The sequence below is a fragment of the Sinocyclocheilus rhinocerous genome, unplaced genomic scaffold (genome assembly GCF_001515625.1).
Source record: "Sinocyclocheilus rhinocerous isolate Xijiao unplaced genomic scaffold, SAMN03320098_v1.1 scaffold153, whole genome shotgun sequence".
Lineage (NCBI taxonomy): Eukaryota > Metazoa > Chordata > Actinopteri > Cypriniformes > Cyprinidae > Sinocyclocheilus > Sinocyclocheilus rhinocerous.
The window spans coordinates 4,280,509-4,303,653 of NW_015660878.1; the positions used below are offsets into that span (position 1 = coordinate 4,280,509).

Here is a 23,145-nt window from a genome sequence, read left to right on the forward strand (position 1 = left end):
TAGGTGGCAGCAAGTCACTGTTAATAAGTGAGTCATTGCGATTGAACCAAATCATTTACACGGTTGATTCATTCAGGAACAAAACAGCGTCGTGTTGCTCAGAGACGCAAAACAGCGCTGTGGCTGTGTTTGAAATGATTTTTGTTGGAGAAATAGAGAAAATACAGGAAATATGGTGTCTAAAACGCAAGTCTCTTAATATTAACTACTTGTTTATTGAACTGTTGTATAAAATCAATATCAAAATCAATTTGTAATCATGCTTACTTTTGGAGAAAAAAACGTCACTCTTCGTGTTATATTAACTATATGAAATGATATAAAGATATTTTCTGCCCCATATGTTAAATTATGTGATAATTTTTAATGCATTTTAATAGACTGATCATGCAGTGAAAGAACGCACTCTAAATGCGCACGCGCACTAGTCTAACCTACTAGACTTCATTACCTAATGTATGCGTGAACTCTGTAGGTGTGTTTTGTGTTTGCTTTTCGCGATATACTCATAATATCAAATCGCACATCGTTAAAACAACAATTACGATATTATCGCAGACCATACATATCGCACACCCCTATTCTGTTTAGATTTTTATAATGCATTGTCTTCTTATCGATCCACCAGTTCACATTTAAAGCTCTGCGTGTTTGCCACTTGACAGATAAAGAAAAAAAACATGGGTCGATTTTCGCATTGGTCTGAACTCAGAAGAAAATGCTCATTCATTCTCCGACAGCAGGTGGAGCGTTTGGTAGAAATATAACTGTTTCCCCGATAACGGCAGAACACAAAGCAGCGCAGCATCGGACTTTGAATGTGCAGTGCTCATGTTTATTCAATGAAATGATAAGAATTTTGAAGTTTAATCGTCACATTCAGCCATATCGCAATTCTGGTCTTTCCGTCCCCAAATTTAAGACCTCTTAAAATCATAATTAAGACTTTCTTGTACAATTTAAGACTTTTTAAGGCCTTAAATTTGATACAACTAAATTTAAGGCTTTTTAAGACCCCGCGGAAACCCTGTTGAATATACTGAAATCATAAAATAAATCATGATCAATACATTTTAATTAAATTTATCAACACTCCCAATTTCTGTTAATAAAAAAATATATAAATTAAAGCAACAGGGAGCCTTTGAGTCAAATGGTTGAGAAGAACTGCAGTAATGGAAATCGTATTTTATTTTATTGCACAGTAATGAGAACTTGGGAATGTAGAATTTAGAAAATGTGTGTAATTTTCATAAGATGAAAATGACAAAATAAAACAATGAAAAAATGTTTTGCCTGAAATTTGACTAAAACAGGGTTTGTACATTCGCAAAATATGAAAGACACTCCCTTGGTCATATTTCATAATCTCTGAGACACTATAACTTTGTATATGCCTTGTGTTAAGATCTGTTTCTGGTGATCCAATCAGAAGCTTTTACTTTTACAGTGATAAAGTCAACTTACAATGTTATAAGAGAACTGGTGTTCTTTACAAATCGATGTTCTCTTTTGACACTAGCTGCTCCACTGAGGGTGTGGATGTGAATTTGAAAGTGCACCAATAATTCAAATGAAACATAGCCTGTTTCCAAGGCTGGTTATAATACTGAGTGCCGTAAGCAGTTTATTCATCCAGATAAAGATACAGATTGAGGTGTTGAACAACCTTGATGCGTAGAGCAACACTTTATCAACATTCCTCTTGCTCGCCCTCCATCTCACACATAAACACACACACACACACACTTTCACTCACTTCAATACAACTGCCGTCTCCATGACAACGGAGGCAAAGCTGCAAGAACAGGAGCACCGCAATAACAACAACATTACCAAATATAGAGTTCCTGTTGCTAAAAAAAGGCAACAGGAACACACTCAGCAAAGGAGGAGGGGCTGCTGTTCATTACAAAATGAGACGCCTCAGAGCACAAATCAAACCGACTGCAGGGTTTAACAACACCTTTTATCCTTAAATGATCCTGTAACAAGCAAAACCAGAAGAAATCATGGGAAATTAATGGAAAAGTTCAACCAAAATGAAATTTCTGTCATAATTTACCTCATTACCTGAACCTCTACAACAGAATGTTCATGCTGCTGCTTCTTTTTTTTTAATACAACAAAAATAGCTTCAACAAAAAGTCTTCTGGACATTTTGATGTTTTTGAAAAAGGCTACATTTATTTAATAAAAAAAATACAGTAAAAACCGTAATATTGTGAAATAGCATTACAATTTAAAATAACTATTTTTATATTTGAGGTCGGAAGTTTGTGTTGTACGCAAGAAAGGAAGCAAACAACATTTTCAGAGAGGTAAATGTTCAAGAAAAAAAAGTAAAGGAGAGTTATGAAGCTCGTGCTTCACGCTGTGTTTGTTTGTATCACACACAGAGAATTACATGATATTAGCATCATTAGCATGACAAACTTGAAACTCAAGGGGCTGAGGGCATGAAATATGCAATCTGCATCATTTAGTTTGTCACCATTTCATCAGCGGTGTTACAGTTTAATTGCCAAAGGGGTTCTCAAAATCCAGCTGGGCGCATGAAATTATCTTTTATTCCTGAATTGCTATTAAAGAGAAAAAGCAAAATATGTTATGACCACAGGGCTTTGAGAGCATACAGGAAGATTTCAACAGAAGACACATGGCACAAGGTCACTGATGAGTTTGTGTGAGCTACACTTTTAGTTCACTCGCAGTGCAAACACACACACATTTGATCACACTGCCAGTTAAACACTTCTTAATTTAAACTCTCTGTTTCTCACAAGTACACACCCACACACACATAAAAGGTCAATAAAAAGCAGAAAAGGTCACATCATGGTGTCATGACCCTCTCCAACCATCCGCTCCAATGGTTGAAAGTTAGTTGCTTTCACAGCTCCTCTAACACACTGCCATCAAATTTCAATTTAGAATTTTAATTTCACAACAGTCGTGAGGGAGAACTAGCAGGTCAGTGGCTGTAGGAGTCCTCTGTACTGTGTGAATTCAGCCCAATGGCTGTGCTTCACATCGAGAGGCATTTTGACAGCTTTGAGTATCTCTCTCTCTTTCTCATCAGAGGCTGATATACTCTCTTCTAAAAGACTGATTCGTAATGTCTGTCATCAAAATAGACAAAAGCTATGTAGACGCTTAGTGCGAACATGAACGCTGTCAGTTGTAAGTCTTTGAAAATGACGCATATTTCAAATGCAGCCTGAACTTCTTTTAACTCAGAGACTTGGTGTTGCGTAATTGTGTGCGCATCATTTTTTTACAACTGCGTACAATTGTGTTCATAAATTCACACAACCACTGCAAATTCTGTATAATTATTTAAAAAAATAGGAAGGATCATATAGATAGATGAACATGTTTTCTCTTTCTAATCTCTATCAGCCAAGAGGAACGCAGGGAACATCATTCTCCAGCATCTTGCACTGTCAGAAAGGGCAGCGAGATTATCAGAACCACTTACAGCTAAATTAATCACAGTTGGGCTTCAACACAGATAAACTGTGCCACACACACACACAACCTAAAGCATCTAAAGATCTGTACCTGTGAACTTGTTAAAAACAGATGTGTAAGATAAAAAAAGGGGCACTATCATACATCCGGCGCAATGCGTTGTTTAAATAGCAAATGCATTTGCGCCCATTTGTGCGCCCATGGGCGTGCTGGTCTGAAAACGAAGTGTGTTCAGGCGCATTGCTGGCGCGTTGCTATTTTGAGGCAACTGAAATAGACTGCGCCATTGACCAACAAAAACCTGGTCTAAAGTCTGGCTCAATATTTTTTCTTTGTTATTTAAAGAGCGCGTTAGTAATATGCGCCTATAGGCGGGTGCACAACGCACGTACACTTTGCTTATTACACACAGGGACGCGCAGCAGCACACAAACATTTTTAAAAATGAAAAATTACATTCTGCCATGTAAATAGCGAACCCGTCATGGCGCGAGAGCAACTGGCTTTTAAAGGGAATGGGAGATGACACTCTGATTGGTTTATTGCACGTTATGCCCAAAAAACACCCATTACTCATTAAGAGAATAGGGACAACCCGTTTAGACCATGCGCCCGGGCGCACCGACCGTTTTCCCATCGTTAAATTAGCAAAAGTGGATTCGGACACGCCCTGAGTGCACCTGTGCCGTACACTTTAGACCATGCGCTTAGATCGTTAAAATAGGGCCCAAGGACTTCTTGTGGTCATTTAACAGGTTATTTTTCTGTTTTCCGATCTGAATATCAGAGATATTTGTTATTCAAATCAGTTTAGCCAAATGCCACTAAATTTACATTGAAGTTGACTGAATAGGCTTAAACCAGTTATGACAGGTTTATATTGTGTTTCTCTTTCCTGCAACCTGAGTGAGAAAGCACACACTTGAGAATAAAGTCATGCAGTAATAGCTCAGCTGTATTACAGTGGTTGTGTTTATGTGTGTGTGTGTGTATGTGTGAATATAGTTGATAAAGCATCAAAAGGATTTTCTGTCCCCACTACAGCTCAAGAGCTCCTACTGTCCACATTCAAGCACACAAAAGAACACATTTCACGTGTCATTCTGCTTTTCTACAAAGGCTAATTAAATGTTTAACAAATTTAATTATGCATTGTCCTCTGCCAGGCAGATGCAGATCAAGAATCAATTCTTGACCAGAAAGCCTTGTTAAACAGAGATTAAATCAGGTAAAACAATTGTTGTAATGTCTGAAAACACATTTTCAAATAATACACTACAGCTCTGCTTCCAAGACCTACTGTAGTAAGCTGTCTGCTGTCTGCATAGACAGCTACCTTCTAAGGCAGCATCTTAACCAAAATGGAACCACATAAGTGATCCACATTCAAAATGATCTGTATTTTAATGCTTAAAAGGGGATTCTTGCAAATTCTACTAGGATCAAATCATTCCAATTAACATGTTGCTAAGCTAACTAACCAAAACCCTAATAATATGCATAAACTACATAGCAGATACAAATATTGAGTTTTATGATTTAGTTTTGGATTAAATGGATTAAATCTTGAATTTTGTATTGATCACTAAGAGTGTTGCAGTGCTTTCTGGGAGAGTTTTCATCACAAAGGTTTCTTGAATGATTGTGCCTTAGATTTTGACTAAAAGAACGCATCATCATTTTGCAGTCATTAGGTAGGCAGCTCCCTCGTTTTTAGAATAGAGCTTTTATCTGCAGAATAGAATAGAATAGAATGTCTTACGACTGCATGCCTATGCTGCCTAAAACATCTATCTAGGATGATCACTATGTTGGAACTGACTTTATATATGTAATTATAATAGAACAGAATAGAACAGAATAGAACAGAATGCTATTTGTCTTATGAATGTGTGCCAATAAAAATCGCTGCCTAATATGCTGCCTAAAAATGCTGTCTAGGCGGGCAGCTCACTAGATTGTGGAAAATAACTATTATGTAGAATAGAATAGAGTTGTCTTATGACTGTGTTTCTATGCAGCCTAAAAATTATGAGGCACGCAGCTCAGTAGGTTTTGGACCAGAACTTATATATAGAATAGAATAAAATAGAATACAATAGAATAGTCTTATGACTGTTTCAATGCTGCCTAAAACTTTTGTCTAGGTAGGCAGCTCACTATGTTTTGGAACAGAACTTTATATGTAATAGAATAGAATAGAATAGAATAGAATAGAATAGAATATCTATTTGTCTTACGACTGTTTCTATGCTGCCAAAAAATATGTCTGGGCAGACAGCTCACTAGGTTTTGGAACATAACTTATATATAGAAAAGAATAGAATATCTATTTGTCTCATTACTGTGTTTCGATGCTGCCTAAAAATTCTGTCTAGGTAGGCAGCTCACTAGATTTTGGAACAGATCTTATGTATGCAATAGAATAGAACAGAACAGAATCGAAAAGAATAGAACAGAACAGAAAAGAATATCTATTTGTCATACCACTGCATGTCTATGCTGTCTAAAAATGCTGTCTATGCAGGCAACTCACGGTTTTATATATGTAATGGAGAATAGAATAGAATAGAATAGAATAGAATGTCTATTTGTCGTATGACTGCATGTATATGTTGTCTAAAAATGCTATGTAGGCAACTCACTAGTGTTTTTTAATAGAACTTATATATAGAATAGAATAGAATAGAATAGAATAGAATATTTGCCACATTATTCTGGCTAGTTTATTTTTTTCAAGCAGCTTGCAGTATATAAAGTCACAATAGAAGCAGCAGAATTTTAAATTAAAGTGAAGATCTCCATGTAGTAACCTGAGGTTAGGTTTCTTGCTAAATGAGGACAGCTCAATGACCAGCCCTTTCAGGGTTTGAACCTACAACTTTTCAGTTACAAGCTCAGGTTATTAACCCCTGGGTGACTTCTCCTTATGAACAGACACTTCATCAATGGTGCCTTATGTTGAGATTTAAATGCAGCTAGATGCAAATGATCCCTCATCAGTCTCTTCCTTTCTCCCAGGGGAACCAGAGGCACACCTGAATGGGCCATAGAGCTTATGATTAAACAGACATGACTAGACTCCTCTCCGCTTGTGCATAGAGCTGTAAGGTCCACGCACTTGGCCCAAGGAAGGTATCCAGTGGTGTACAGAGCAAATGAGGAGCTCAATTGGCCCATCAGTGTGCCGGAGCCCTCATCAGCTCTGATGGAAGTCCACTTTAGTGATCATGAGTGCTGTGTGATGATTTAGCTACCACTAATACAGACTGCTGTGTCATGCATGCAGTTTTGATGCCATGTAGCGCAACAGGTTTTATAACCCACATTTATTGGAAATCAGATTTCATTTGGTACATTTGCATACATAGCTTGGCGGTTGGTTGTAGATTAGCATTATTTTGAAGTTTTTTGCAGAAAAGATCATGACAAATAAAAAGGCATAAAATAAGTAAGAGAGAGTCACATGTGACTTATTCACCACCAGTTGAAGATAGACTGCACTTAGCAGCACTAAAGTGCAGTTTGAAATGAAGAAAAGAACGAAATCAATCTTTAGGAAAGTGCACTGAACACGTCATGTGCCCAACTTGAGCATTGCGGAGTTTGTTGTTGAAGACAGTGGGGGAGAATGTGCACAGTTGTGTCTCTTTCTAATCCTGCGGGCGCTCAGCATGCAGACAACATGGCCCAAAAGAGGGCCAGCTCAGATAAACGAGGGATTGTGGTTGACTGAAAAGAGGACAAACATGACTCTTATAGGATGCACTGAGCACTCTGATGGGGAACAAAAAGGGCCCATTCACACTCTTCTAAGAGAATAATAAGTCACAAACACAGAGCACGAAACCAACAGAGAGAAAGAGACTTTGCAGAAAAGAGACAACATCATACACAGTGGCCTCAAATAGATAACCTAAGCCACAGTTACAAACATATGAATTTCACGTGCATTAAATATAAAATATTTAACCAAGTGTCAACTGTAAACAAATGATGCTAGAGCTTTTCTCGGAACTCATTTGACTATTCTGAGTCATATTATCTGGTCCCAATTGGTATTATTTATTCAATAACCACCTGCAATCCAGTTAAACCAGGCCCTATCTATACTGATATAGCACTAGATAGAGCCTAATTTGCAAAGGTAAGCGCTACTCTCATAAATAAACGTGCCACTATTGCCACACACAGAAAGCAGGCAGTAAACAGAATTGAGTTTTTAAAAAAAGATGTTTATGAACATTTTATAGCAATCCTGGCAGCAGTAATTCATCGAATGCTGATGAAATGGATAAAGACAATTGTGCCATGTAAACTTTATTCAGCAGTTTTTCAGCGGGTATTTGTGCTGTTACATGATATATCCATATCATTTATTTAATGCACATGAATTGCAGCATATTGTTAGTGAATTATCTTCTATACACTAAAAAAATCTGTTGCAGGATGAATTTTCAATTAGAAATTGCTTACAAATTTCAGAAATAATTACAAATAAACTGCAAGTAACACGTTGAATTAAACGTGACGTTTTAGAGCAGAACTTTTTTTTTTTACATTGTATATTTTGTCATTTAGAATTATAAATAACAATTAATATTACTAGAATTATGTTTTATTTACAACTTTACAATGTACGTTTTGTAATGTATAATTAATTTACATTTATAATAATTAATAATGAATATAATTTATAATTAATATTAATTTATTATCTAAATAATTTTTTTTTATAAATATTTTGCTTAGTGTGCTTCTGTAATTATTATTTGTTAATAAATGCCACTTGGTTTGATAATGCAATTACTTTCAAGCTTGATCTTACTATACTGTAACTGATGCTAATCAAATAAAAACCCTCAAGTTTGAAGAAAGAGTGAAAATGAGGGCGGCTTGGGACAATTGCATATCAAAGCATGAAGAGAATCCGCCCGTCGGGCATGTGCATATTTATAATAGCCGTATAATTAAGATGAAGAATGCTCAATATCTTAGCGTAGATGTAAGACAGTACTGCTGTACTGTGTGTGTGTGTGTGTGTGTGTGTATGTGTGTGACTCCCACACACAGATGCTGCGATAGTTACAGCCAGACTATGTTTTATCTAAAAGAGCACCATTAACCTTGAGAGCAGAACGTGTTCCTGCGTGTGCGTGTGTGTGTGTGTACCTGGGGGCGGATGACTCTCTCGATGTTCCTCAGGGCCGTATCAGGTGAAGGAGGCGAGCAGTCAGGAGTCAGGCCTGTAGAGTCGTCACCATGGTTACCTCGCTCAGCATCACTGACTGACACATGTGAGAAGTGGCCTTCGGTGAGACAAAAAACAGAGAGATTGAGATACATTGAAATTAAAACCACATGATTCATACATTAAAAACAATGAGCCTGAAGTGACCTCTAGGAAAGAATTGGGTTTTTAATACAGAATTGTATTAACGCCATTGATTCTAAAGTCAATGGCCAGAAGTGCTACTTATGGGAAGCGAAAGGGCTTTTGGAAAGAAACTAAATGATGCAGAAATTCCATGAAATCACTTCCAGCAATAGCTAGAAAAAACTCTGAAGGAGACCTTCAATGCTAATGAAATGGCTGAACACTGAGCATTTAACGCAGAGCCTTTGCACCATTACCTTTAACACTTTAAAATCCAGTGTGTGACACACAGAGGTGAAAGGTTTTATTAATATGTCAGCTTTTGTCAGTGTCATTTAACATAGAAAATAATTTCAACTCATCCCTTAGTTTGTAAAAACAAACAAAAAAGTGTGTTGCTCTTACATTGTTATCTATGTGTGCTCCATAATGCCAATTCATACTGATGAAAAAACTCAACAAACTGTGCAAACGTGTGTGCACAGACTGAAGACAAGGTAGACGAAAAAAGTTCCAACGTGAGTATTTAATAAGAATCCACATAGAAGAAAGCAGCAAACACAAGAATCACCATCAGATAGAAATAAACTCCAGCCAACACCAAGAAAATCCATCAGATAGCAATAAACTCCAGCCAACACCAACAAACTCCATCAGATAGAAATAAACTATAACCAACACCAACTAACTCAATCAGATAGCAATATACTCCAACCAACACAACAAATTCCATCAGATAGAATTAAACTCCAACCAACACCAACAAACTCCATCAGATAGAAATAAACTATAACCAATACCAACTAACTCAATCAGATAGCAATATACTCCAACCAACACAACAAATTCCATCAGATAGAATTAAACTCCAACCAACACAACAAACTCCATCAGATAGCAATAAACTCCAACCAACAACAACAAACTCCATCAGATAGTAATAAACTCCAACAAACACCAAGAAAATCCATCAGATAGCAATAAACTCCAACCAACATCCACAAACTCCATCAGATAGTAATAACCTCCAACCAACACCAACACAAACCAACAAACTTCATCAGACACCAGCAAATTCCATCAGATACCAATAAACTCCAGCCAACACCAACAAAATCCATCAGATAGCAATAAAATCCATCCAACACACTTCATCAGACACCAACAAACTCCATCAGACACTATTAATAAATACCAACAAACTCCAACCAACAAAATCAAACACCAACAAACATCAAACTCAGCCATGTTGAAATAATGATTATAAATAGTTTCAAGACCTTTGGTGACATCTTTCTGGTGACAGATGACAATACCAAAAAACACCATAATGTTATTGTTTTTGGAGATATACCAGCGTAGTTACATGATATTCTTGAATTACCTTACAAATAACATGATGCATGAATATGGCAAACATTCAGCTCAATGGTTTCACCATCTGACACCATTACTGTACCATGGTACCACTATTGTACTTTTTAAGGGAAGCATGCATTGTCCAAAGTCATAACTTCTTTTTGTATTGTTCTCAATCCTATGAGAAAACAACTATTACCAATATAATTATAATTAACAATGTTGGTAACAAGATCTCATCCCTCAGATCAGTACAACATGCTGTGTGTGTCTGTGTATGTGCGTTTTGGTTTCAAGAAACATAATCTGAAAATAGCACGTGTACTGTACATTATCGTCTGAGCAGATTTCTCTAGAGTGTGATCACTCTCTATGAATGAGGGATGAAACAGAGGAAAAGAGAAAGAGAGCAGAACGAGGTGAAGGGTGGGTTACATCTGACTCCTCCACCAAATTACTGAGAAAAACCTTTTCCATCAATCACACACAGCTCATACTGTGTGAAAGCCATGCTGTTCAGAAACGGTAACTTCATCCCTTTAGGTGCAATCTCTGTTTCTCCAGTCCTGCATGAAGGAATGCAGAAAACAGTATGGCATGATTATGTTAGCTCTAAATGAGTGACTACCAAGTGAGTCAATAAGCCCTACAGCATCCATGCGGACAAAATCAGAGACAAATCCAAGCTGCATTCATTTATTCAACACCCTCCTCATCTTCCTTTCCTTCTGTTTTTCAAATCAGTTGATTGCCAACTAAAAGGCAGGAGATGAGCAACAAGATTTGCCATAGTCAAAACACTAGAGACTTAAAGCGAAAAGCATAATTTTCCCCTGTATTCCACCGTAACAGTAAACAAGCAGGTAATTAGGCAATAAAACACATCAAATCCAAGCATGCACATATGTTTACTTAGGGACACAACAGTCCCCAAAAGCAATCTTAATCTGACAAACAAAATGAAAAAAAAAAAAAAAAGATTTATATTCATTTATTCACCTTTATCATCATGGTCATTGCAACCTTGTATAATTTTCTTCTATTGAACACAAAAGGAACATTTTGAATACTCCATGTAGAATCAGAGCTTTCCAGATTCAAAAATGATCAAAAAGCACCATAAATATATTATAAAAATAGTTCAAATGGTTCCTCATACTATAGTGCTATGTGGCAACAGACTGAAATTTAAGTCATCATTCACTGAACATCTTCGTCTCCAGTGAGTTGCAAACAGATTATTGATTCAGTGAGTCTGTGAAGTCAAGAAGCAGATCAATCGGTCTTAGGGCTGGGTATAGTTCAAAAATTTTCGATATCGATATCGATACTGATACCTTGAGTTTGATACCGGTTCCTGAACGATACTTTTTTCGATACCAATTTTATGAAATCTATTTGAACAAGATTACATTATCTAAAAAAAAAACATTGGTTTTATTTTTCAGCTTGTTGATGTTTATACAGACTCAAAGCCACTGCACAAAGGAACAAAATGTAACAAACAAAAAATCAGTGCAAATAGTTTTAATAAAGCTCAAATAGTCTTCAGTTTACACATCTGTTAGCTACATTTACACTAGTGCGTGTGACAGAATCACCTAGCTCAGACAGAATCGTCATTTCTATTAATTTTCTACTGATTTACTGATAAGCATTAGCAGTTTCTAGCGCTGTCTGCCTGTGCTCTCTCTTCCATGATCGCTGCTCTGACTCAGAGGTTATAATATATTTAATTTCATCAACAGTACATTGTAGCGTCTGGACCAATCAAACACACAATATATATTTTGTTAGCTATATTTAACAAATACTCTGTAACACCCCTCAGTTAACAAGCCATATGAGGACCTATGGACCCTTCCCCCGATCGATCTGCGCCTTACTGACGTTGATGAGATTAACCCCTTAGGTATCGAAATTTGGTACCGAACGACGAGACGTTTTTCGATACTCGATGGTATCGAGGCAATTCGGTCGGTGCCTAAAAAGTATCGAACTCGATACCCAGCCCTAATCAGTCTGTGAGTGAAATCAGACCATTCACTGTGAAAAAAGGCTGCTGCAATTAGTTATAACAACTTCTAATTTGTTGAGATAACTTAAGTTTCCAACTTAAGTAAACTAAAGTTAACTGAACGTACAATTTTAAATCACTTACTTTTTTAAGTTAAAACAACACATTATTACTTATTTTAATGTCCAGATTTATGGAAGCCCATTTCCGCCACTGAATAAAAATTTTAAAAAGGTAACTGAGTTTTTATCTCACAAATCTGGCTTCTTTTCTCACAATTCTGAGAAATGAAGTCAGAATTATTAGATATAAACTCGCAATTGTGAGAAATAAAGTCAAAATTGTGAGATATAAACTCGCAATTCTGAGAAAAAAAGTCACAATTGTGAGATATACACTCGCAATTCTGAGAAAAGTCACAATGCAAGACAAACTTGCAATTCTTTTTTCGCAATTGCGAATAAATTAATATCACGCAATACTGACTTTATAACTCACAAATGCGAGTTTGTATTCTGTAATTCTGAGGAAAAAAAAGTCAGAACTGCGAGTTTTTATCTCGCAATTCTGACTTCAAACTCAATTGCGAGTTTATATCTCACAATTCTGAGAAAAAAGTCCGAATCGCGAGTTTATTTCTCACAATTCTGACTTTATAACTCAATTGCGAGTTTATATCTCACAATTCTGAGAAAAAAGTCAGAATTGCGAGTTTATTTCTCACAATTTTGTAGATGTAAACTTGCAATTGCGAGAAAATAGCCAGAATTGTGAGCCCTCCAGGAGAGCTGGGATTTTAAATAAATAATGACTTGTATTTCTATTCGCTTGAAGATATAGAGTGCACAAATTATATGAACCACTTTCGTAATTTATTTAGCAGATTTTTTTAACCTTTTGGAGAAGTGATATTTTAGTATTTATATATTATAATAGTATTTATTAATATTTTTTATTTATTAATAGTTTAATATTTTCTATTTAGCTTTAGTTTACTTTTATAGCAGCTTTAGTTTTAGTCATTTTAGTACATTTCAAATTTTCGTTCCTTAAGTTTTTTTTATCTAATATTTATATTTTATTGCATCTTTATTTCAATTACCAAAAAACATTTTTAGTTTTAGTTTAGTTTTAGCAACATTGTTCTGGAGTTTGACAGTCCCAGTCCTCATTCACTTCCATTATACTGAATAGAGCCAGGATATTCTTCAAAATTTCACCTTGTGTTGAAAGGAACAACATATATTTGCATTTCATGCATTTTCAGAACAACCTAAGGGTGGGTAAATAAGTTGTACTTACAACTAACTTTATATAAAAACAATAGATGACTATGGTATGTCCTCATTTAGTTAGCTAGATAAATGCAAGTCTGGGAAAGACAATGAAAGAAACCATCTGCGTTAAAGCCATTTAAATGGGCCTTGGGTAATCACAGATCATGCTTGATGGTGTTTGTTCCTGTCTTCGCACACATTTGAAACCTTAGCATGTTTCACAATAAACCCACCACTGTGGCTCAGAGATAAGACACACTCTTTGCTGAATATTTCAGACTTCACCTCACTCATACGCAAGTACTTTAACCAACATATGTCAGCCTTATAGACTGACACTGAAACTGCATGATAAAATGATATTCTGTATTCATGGTGAACGCTGAGCAGACTAATGAATTACAGAAATACCATTAAGTCAGTTGGGTCCACGCGGACACACACTTCTACACACAGCTCATTTCTTCCCTTCAAACACCAGTGTCATGAATACTGACGAGCTTGGTTCCTCTAGTATGCAAATGATGGCGGAATATTCATGAACCACTAAACTGAGCGGCGTTAATAATTGAAACAAAATGGCAGACTCGATTGTCGCTTGCACACACGCTTATATTTGTACTTTCTTTATTGACGCCTGTCAGAGTCCCATTTAAAACAATGTTCGCGGTGGATCAAAACACTCGTCCTCGCTGGGGGGATCGTACGAGTGCATGTGAGAAAGAGAGATCCTAACGGAGCTGGTGGGAAAGAGTGTGACTGTCAAAACTACTCGCAGCTGTTTTTGTGATAACAGCGGGTGGATCTGTGACTGCCGTAGGAAGCTCAGTGGGGCTTGACTCTGTTGGTAATGGGCAGGAAGCTGGGGATGAACTCGACTTGTGTTTTACTCTTTCAGCCATTAGCCATTAACCTCTCTGAGCTGCGGTACTGAGGGAGAAATGAGGCATGTAGGAGCCATGGGAACACAGAGACTCTTCAGACACAGATGCTAAAAGATTAGCAGGCCATTACTCCAACTGCACAGAAATATGGATATCCAAACACATTATTATGTGCAGTTTTGGTGGCACAACTACCAAGTTTAATGATGCAACTGCCAGAGATTATTGTACTATATTGTACATTTTAGACTGACTGATTGATTTACTGAACAACAAACATCCTGCCTGGACACGTTGGTACTTCCAGTGAATATAAAAGTAAATAAAATAAAACAATAATTAAATACATATATATATATATATATATATATATATATATAATATATATAAATTGAATTTAATGTATGTTGAATTTATTTATATTGTATTTATGCCCATGTCTTCATTCACCCCACCACATTGGTCAAAGCACTGATTCAGTATTTCAGTATTTTCATCTCAGTACTTTTTGTTCATGCAATCAAAGTCACTGACCTGGTGACCAAAACAGCTTTGTTACCAACAAAATAACTTCTTTTTTTTGTTCTACAAAAGAAAGTAAGCCATTCAGGTTTGAAACGACATGAGGGTGAGTAAATGATGACAGAATTTATTTATTAAAATTTTTTTAATAAATGAAATTATACTCTAAAAAAGAAACTAAAACTACCAGCAAGTGGCAGTAAATGTCTTTATGAGTCATTCATTCATTCGGCTGATTCATTCAGGAATGAAGTAAACGGCTCTCTCTATGAATGGGCCTTTGAATCATTGGTTTACATGATTAGTTGAAAACGCGGATTCATTCAAACACCGCTATGTTGCTCAAAGACGCACAACAATTCTGCAGTGACTTTATATGGTAGGTAATATTTTCATTGGCAAAATTTAACAAAAACACACAACATTGCATTTAAAATACAACAAAATATTAACTTCTTATTTACTGAACTGTTGTATAAAATCACATTTGCACTCATGCTCTTTGTGACAAAAACAGCACTCATGTGATATTGCTCTCGCTGCTCTCGCAACTCGTGTGATATCGATTATCATATGATATATGAGACAAAAAAATCACGATTAATCCCACCTAACATTACTGTTTTTAAATATACTTTTATATTGCAATAATTTCACATTCAATCTTCAAATTAATGTAGAAACAAAGATATTTTTTATATTTTTTAATGGTATCTTTTTTTTATTACTGAAGGCGAGTATGACTGATACCGATACTATGTTTCTATGAACTATGTCTCTATGAAATTGTTTTTTTTCTCTATTTAACCACTGACTATAGCCATACAACATTACAGTATAATTGAGAGCTATCAATTACATTTATTATCTTTTAAAAATAACTTCTAATTTAAGTGAACTTAAGTGTACCTGTACCCTTCAGCAAGTAGAAAATATACAGAAATTGAATAAAGTTATCAAACACAAAATTCTAAATTAAATATAGATGAATCCTTTAAGTTACAAAAGCTATTGATTGCCTCTTTTTCTTTTGTTCTTTGATTCACAGACATAACAGCAGCTGGGTTAGTATGTTATTTTGGCTGCTTTAAGAGCTGCTGTTTCTGATCACTCACCCAGCCACACTTTGTGACAAAAACAGCACTCATGTGATATTGCTCTCGCTGCTCTCGCAACTCGTGTGATATCGATTATCATATGATATATGAGACAAAAACTCATGGGGCACTTTTTTGCCCCAATATCTTGAATTTTAGGGCACAACTGCGTTTATGGAGTTGTTGTCCTGCATCATATTTGTCAACAGTCAACTGTATCAAATGTAAGATGACGTACAGATCTGGGGGCGGGGCCAGTGCGTTAACCGCCTTAAAATATTTTAATCGTGTTATTTTTTCATAACTAATTAATTAAGTTAACGTGTTAAACTGACAGCCCTAATATATGTATATACTGTATATGTCAGGATCATGGACCTGTTTTGTTGTGTTTTGCCCCTGTCTTTGTTCCTGGTAAGTGAACTTAAGTGTACCTGTACCCTTCAGCAAGTAGAAAATATACAGAAATTGAATAAAGTTATCAAACACAAAATTCTAAATTAAATATAGATGAATCCTTTAAGTTACAAAAGCTATTGATTGCCTCTTTTTCTTTTGTTCTTTGATTCACAGACATAACAGCAGCTGGGTTAGTATGTTATTTTGGCTGCTTTAAGAGCTGCTGTTTCTGATCACTCACCCAGCCACATCAAAGTATTGAAACAAAAATTATTTGTTAATATTTATGCCCACTTTGTCTTCTTTCACACCACCATAATCTCACCAATTATTTTTTACATATTTGGATAAACACTTCACACAAAGAAAAACACATACATATGATTTGCTGAGGTATGTTAATGTTGGATAAGAGTGAACTGGAGACAGCTGAACTACTGTAATCTGAGGCCACATACTGGAAAAATGTCTTACATTAGGATCATCACATGCCCGTAATTGAGCACGACTTGTTCATTTAAGTCAAAAAAAAAAGAGGAAGAAGAAAAGGAGGGGACAGACAGAAGATAGGGACACAGAAGAGATAAATAAACAGGAAAAGACACACCAAAGCAGATGTAACGGGACTTATGCTGAGCCACGTCTTGATTCTTTCCACCTAAATCCTGTTTTTGACAAGCTGTCATTTAATAAATCCTCAGCAAATCCCACAAAGTCAGTCTGATCGTGCAACATAACACAATATTGTTGCAAAAGCTGGGTGGAAATGGTAACCTAGATGACACCTAAAGGACAACAGCCAGTTAACTAGTTTCCCACCTTGTTTCCTTTTGCCTGTTGAGTTTAAAAGTTAGCTTTCATGATCATTCTCGATGATACTTTTCATTTTAAACACATATTGCTTTAGTCTTACCAAACATTTCACAACCACTTTGTTGGTTGCAAGTCATTATTTACCAGTCATGGTTAACATTCTTGCACAGACTCACACAGGATATGACCTAGAGAGGTGAACTATGAGCACATATTTCTGTTTCTCTTATTACTTGCACATTCAACTGTGACAGAAATGAGAAAAACTGCAAAATTCGCCTTTAGGCAACATGAAATCAAAATGCACTCTAAAGATTTGTCCTTGGAGACCATGAATTCATTCAACCCAACACAGTGATTATCCCGTCATAACGGTGATGTGCAAGCATCTCTATTTATTCTCGGATATACCGGTGCGAGTGTTTTGATTGGTCCTGTGCTTTCCTGCAGTGTTGACTATAATCAGGCAGAGAAAAGAGTCCTGCAAGCTGTGATTTCATGCTTGTGGAGATATCGAATGGCCAAAAATAGAGCTGGTCAAAATCCACAAATCTTCACGCAAACATCAGCACAAGCACCAACAGAGGGTTACAGTACAGTAACACAGGAAATAGTTTCATAAAGCACACACACACACACACAGATGAAGTGAAGTCCCGCAGGACTGTGGTGCTACATTAATAGAGTCGTCTGCAAGATAAACAGCGACTGCGGCTGCATCAGGTGTGAATCACTGGCCTACAGGCAACACGGCTCACTGCGTCTCCATGACAACTTGCAGGTGACTCACCAACCTCTCTGGGTAAGGCTAAATCTGTTTCCACGACAACCCTAACCCTTACCGCAGGAATGATGCAAAAGGAAAGAACTGCGGTATCCCAGCACTATGCTCATCTACCTAAACACTACCACAAGAGGAGGAGGAGGAGGGGGGGGCCATGGGACCCAATGTTCTTATTGGTCTAAAAATAAAGCATGTACAGCTGTTTTGTGAAGTATTTCTAATATGCTATAATATAATATGCTAGAATATCCCCAGTAAAAAAGTAACATATTTAAAATACATTTATTTCATACTAAGTATAGTTCAAAACTATTAACATACTGACATATCGCTTGAGACTTACTGATATAAAAATGATAATAAAACTTTATTTGAAGTACTACTTGTGGACAATTTCTTAATATTAAGCCTAAATGTAATTTAATGTCACTGTTGATGAGGACTGAATGATCTTTGAACAATATCGGTTTTTAAATGCAAGATATTTAAAGTATACTAGCAATAGTTCCATTTTAGCACAATCAAATATACTTCAGTATATCTTTAGTTGAACTTCAGCACTACTACAGCATAATTAAAGTACATTAAGTACAAAATTAGTTGTTCCAATTTAGCAGACTTTAAGTATACCAGTTTAGTATACCAATAGTACAAATGCAGGGTATTTTTATTAAGTACATAAATATTTAAATGTATTTGTAGTATACTTAGCATTAAATAAATGTATTTCAAATACATTTTAGTATATTTATTTTTCACTAGGGATAAGTTATAATGTCCAACTCAGTTCCTGGAGGGGCACTTTCCACTGTCTAAACATAATTTAATACACTTGAACCAACTAATGATCGTCTTCAGGATTACTATAAACATTCAGGCAGGTGTTTAAAAGCTGGTTAGAGCTACACGTGATAATATAATATAATATAATATAATAAGAAATGGTTTGTGAAGCATTTATACATATTTAGACAATAATAACAATAATAATAATAATTATTATTATTATTATTGTATCCATTGTAAAATTTGTAGATTGTGAGAAGAGCAACAATTATTCATAAATATTTACACATTATATTTTTATTATAATTATAAATTAGTATGATGATTATCATTATTAAGAAGAAGAAGAAGAATGCTATTATTATTATTAGAAGTAGTAATAGTATGTATAGTATGTAAAATGTATTTTGTAAATATGAACAAATGTTGATTTTGATGGCTGCAACACACTCCAAAAAAGTTGGGACAGAGGCATGTTTAACACTGTGTCACATCAACGGTCCTTTTAATTACAATGTTTAATTGTTTAGGAATTGAGGATACTAATTGTAAAAGTTCTGCAAACTAAATTTTTGTCCAATCTCGCTTGATACAAGACTTCAGATGCTCAGCAGTCTGTGATTGTTGTTGTCTGATTCTCCTTTTCATGATGAGCCATACATTTAGGAGACAGAACTGCTGGCCAGTCTAGCACATTCCCTCTGTCTCTATGAAACCACGCTGTTGTAGCACATGCAGAATGAGAGCTTGCATTGTCTTGATATAATAACCGTGGACTTCCCATGAAAGACATCATCTTGTTGGCAGTATACATCTCTGTACAATCCCAATATATGCCAGTCACCCATGCAGTTGCCTCTGCTGCACCCCCATACCATGACAGACGTTTGCTTTTGCTTCTGTCGCTAATGAAAGTCTGGATGGCAGTGATTCAAGTTGCATTTCTTGATGCAGCAGCAGACTGTGGTAAATGACAGTGGTTTTCTGAAGAAATTCTGAGCCCATGTGGCTATATTTAACACCACAGCATGACGGTTTTTTTATGCAATGCCATCTGAGGGCTCAAAGATCAAGCACATTCAACTGAGGTTTCCTGCCTTCCCCTACATGTACTGTGATTTCTCTGGATTCCCTGAATCTTTTCACATTATTATGTATGGTCTTGGTGAAAGAACTAAATTCTTTGCAATTTTGCATTGTGAAATGTGATTCTTGATTTGTCTCTGACACTTCTCTTGTGAAATTTGGCACAAAGTGATGAGCCATGATCCAGCTTTGCTTGCAAAGACTGAGATGCTCCTGTTATACCCAAACATGATACCTTGACCTATTACCAATTCACCTGCTTACTATGAACTGTTTCAAAAAAGTTTAACATGGACACCCTTTTCACTTTTATTTTGCCTCTGTCCCAACTTTTTTGGAATGTGTTGCAGCCGTCAAAAACACAATTTGTTTATATTTACAAAATACATTTACGTTGGTCAGTGAAAACTTTGGAAATCTTTTCTTTGTACTTTTGTCAATTAAATAAAAGTTTAAAAGAATTAACAAATCACAGATTCTTGATTTTATTGCAATTTACAAAACGTCCCAACTTCTCTGGAATTGGGTTTGTAGTATTAAATAATACATACATATTTATGAATGTTTCACAATTCAACCAACTCCCAAAGAATACAATAAAGTCCTGCCCATTTTCCGTTATTTAATATTTTGTTTGGCCTGGAAATACATCATATAATGAAATAAAAATGGATTGATAATGACGTTTTATATTTACTGAATGGTGCTGAATTTACTGAGGTGCATGAAGCATTTTTTTGACAGGTATGAATGCTGTTTTTTTTTTTCATTTTAGCTTTCATTTAGTTTTCATTGATTTTTATTTAGTTTTCATTGATTTTATTAGTTTTCATTGATTTGAAGTTACTAACCGTTGCGAGGACAGGCGTTGTGGAGGTGGATGTCCAGAGAGCAGGGTTTGCGTGTGACAGCTGTAGCCACTGACTCGTAAGGGTTGTCCTCATCTTCTGGTAAAAACACATCCAGTGATGGAGAATGGGCAATTTCAGCACATCGCTTGTCCTGCACACAAACAACATAACACAAACCAGAGTTTTTAAACAGACAGATAGCCATCCATGGATGGATGAATGGACGAATAGATAGAATTCAAAAAAATTACACATCAGCTATAAAAAGGCACCAAGTTTTTTTCGTGTGTGAAAAAAACACTCAGCATCCAATTGAGAGCTTCTCTCCGTGAAGATCAACCGTTCTGTCTGACGCGCCAAATGACAGTGATAAACATCCATCCATGACACCCTGCTCTATCATCGTCAATGAAACATTGCCATCACCTCCTGCTGCCTGTTTGTCTTCATGGGTGCAACACAGCAGGCGTGTGAGGGCAACCATCCCTCAAAGTAAACATAGCACAGGCCAAGCTGCCCCCATTGTCATCGCACTTATTTCCCATGAACCCCATCGATTTCTTCTCAGACGACTATTACTCTACCTGTCAGTCCCAAATCCTGCATCACCCAGCAAGCATTAGACACATCCATCATGCGCCGGGCACAGGGGCAGAGCGATTTATCACACGGGATTGAAAGAAAGACCTTTGTCTCTTTCTCTGTTTCTCTCCTGATTTGTCTACGATACAGCCGTTCAAGTTAATTCCATACAGACACTAAAGATCAGGTCTTGGTTAAAAGAGTAAATAAAAAACTCACTCTCCATACACACTCAGACAGGGCCTAAAATTAACACTCGGCAAGCGCCAAATGCGAGTAAAAATCGGCGTTGGCGAGTATATGTAACAGTGTCAGTCGCTGGGTTGGCGGGTAAAACTTTTACGAAATATAACAATGCAATGTAGTGAGAACAACAGACAGTTTTTAAAGAGATTCGCTGTTTCTGACGTAAGTGAATAAAATAATCTTTTCCGAAGACAAGATCATGGTGATTAGCTGTTCTGTAAGCGACAAGAGCGAATCAAATTGGATACAAACGGGCTGATAAGGTCAGAGCAGTGTGATGGTTCGCTTGTCCCTAGACACGGTTCTAATAACTATTACCTGAGAAGATATTGCTGCTTCATTTAGGAAGATTAACATTTCCCTTCTTTATTCTTCATAACCCGAGAATGTGGTGACACATACCTGGGGTCACGCCGCCTAAACGGTGCTTGTTCGGCTGTACACATATGCTGAGTCGGTTTAGACAGCGCACCAGTAGCGCTTCAATGGACGAAAACACACACAATTATGTCAAAATACGTATTTTGGCGAGTTACCTCGTAAACGTAGTCTTACATGAGTTATAAAGTCTTAAATGACCGTAAAGAGTTTGGAGAAAATAGGAAATGTGTCAGATCCGCGTCATGTGCATCAGGTTTTAAAGAGACAGCACTGCTTTTAAAGTAAAACCTGCTGAAGTATGTAATTGATGTAAATCAAAGAACAAAAGAAAAAGAGAAATCACGACTGCTCTAGTCGCTGATTAACGTTAATTACAGAACAATGTGTGATTAATGTTTTTTAATCGATTGACAGACAGCACTAATGTTAACCTTTTATAGATTTTAGATTTTAATTTAATTTCAAATTTTATAGGTCCCCCCAGAAAGAGATCGGGACGGCCCCCACCCCCCTTGGCCCCCTTCAAATTTTCAGTTCGGTAATCTGCTCTAATCCGTTAACATGGGTGTGGAAAAAAATACGCACCACATACGCACTGCAAACGGAGTATGTGTGAAACAGGCGTAACACGATGGCCTGCTCCGTTTGCTGAAAACATGCAAAGGATGAGAATCTCAACGTTTTTTTAGGAACAAAAAAAAGATAAATCAATAAATCTGTTTGTTTGTTACCAAGTAAACTAAAGGACAAATTAAAAACATTGTAAATATGTTTAGTCATTGTAGTAGTAAAAACTGCCTGTTTTTGCAAAAAGAGTTTTATGGCCGGCCATTGGCAGGTAAAAAGTTAGTTTTAAGCCCTGCACTCGGACACAGGTGGTTTAAAACATATATAAATGCGGTTCAGCATGTATTAGTGTGGGTATGAATATTCATAAACACAAAGCTAACTAGCTTCCACTTGTGAATCAAAGGGTTGTGCGAAAAGGAAGATTACAAGCAGTGAGCAGGAGTGGTGCTTGCCCGTGCAAAAGTCGCCTCCAAGACCATACATTGTTGTAGGCAGCTGCCAGGGCATTGCTAGATATTTGCTATAGTGTTAATTGTCATTACTACAGCATTACTAGGGTGTCTACTGTGGTTTGTAGGTGGTTACCAGAGTGGTCTGGTTGGTTACTAGTGTATTTCTGCCGATATGTATGCCGATTGTG

At 36.4% G+C, this 23,145-nt stretch overlaps 1 protein-coding gene across 1 annotated transcript in view; it reads right to left on the reverse strand.

The window, feature by feature from the left end:
- anks1b (ankyrin repeat and sterile alpha motif domain containing 1B) overlaps positions 1 to 23,145 on the reverse strand; it is a 183,630-nt gene that overhangs the window by 78,027 nt on the left and 82,458 nt on the right. The window contains exons 10-11 of the mRNA XM_016534846.1: positions 20,727 to 20,877; positions 8,647 to 8,783 (exon numbers count right to left, since the gene is read on the reverse strand). Of these exons, the coding sequence (XP_016390332.1) occupies positions 8,647 to 8,783; positions 20,727 to 20,877 (288 nt within the window). The remainder of the gene's footprint in view (positions 1 to 8,646; positions 8,784 to 20,726; positions 20,878 to 23,145) is intronic.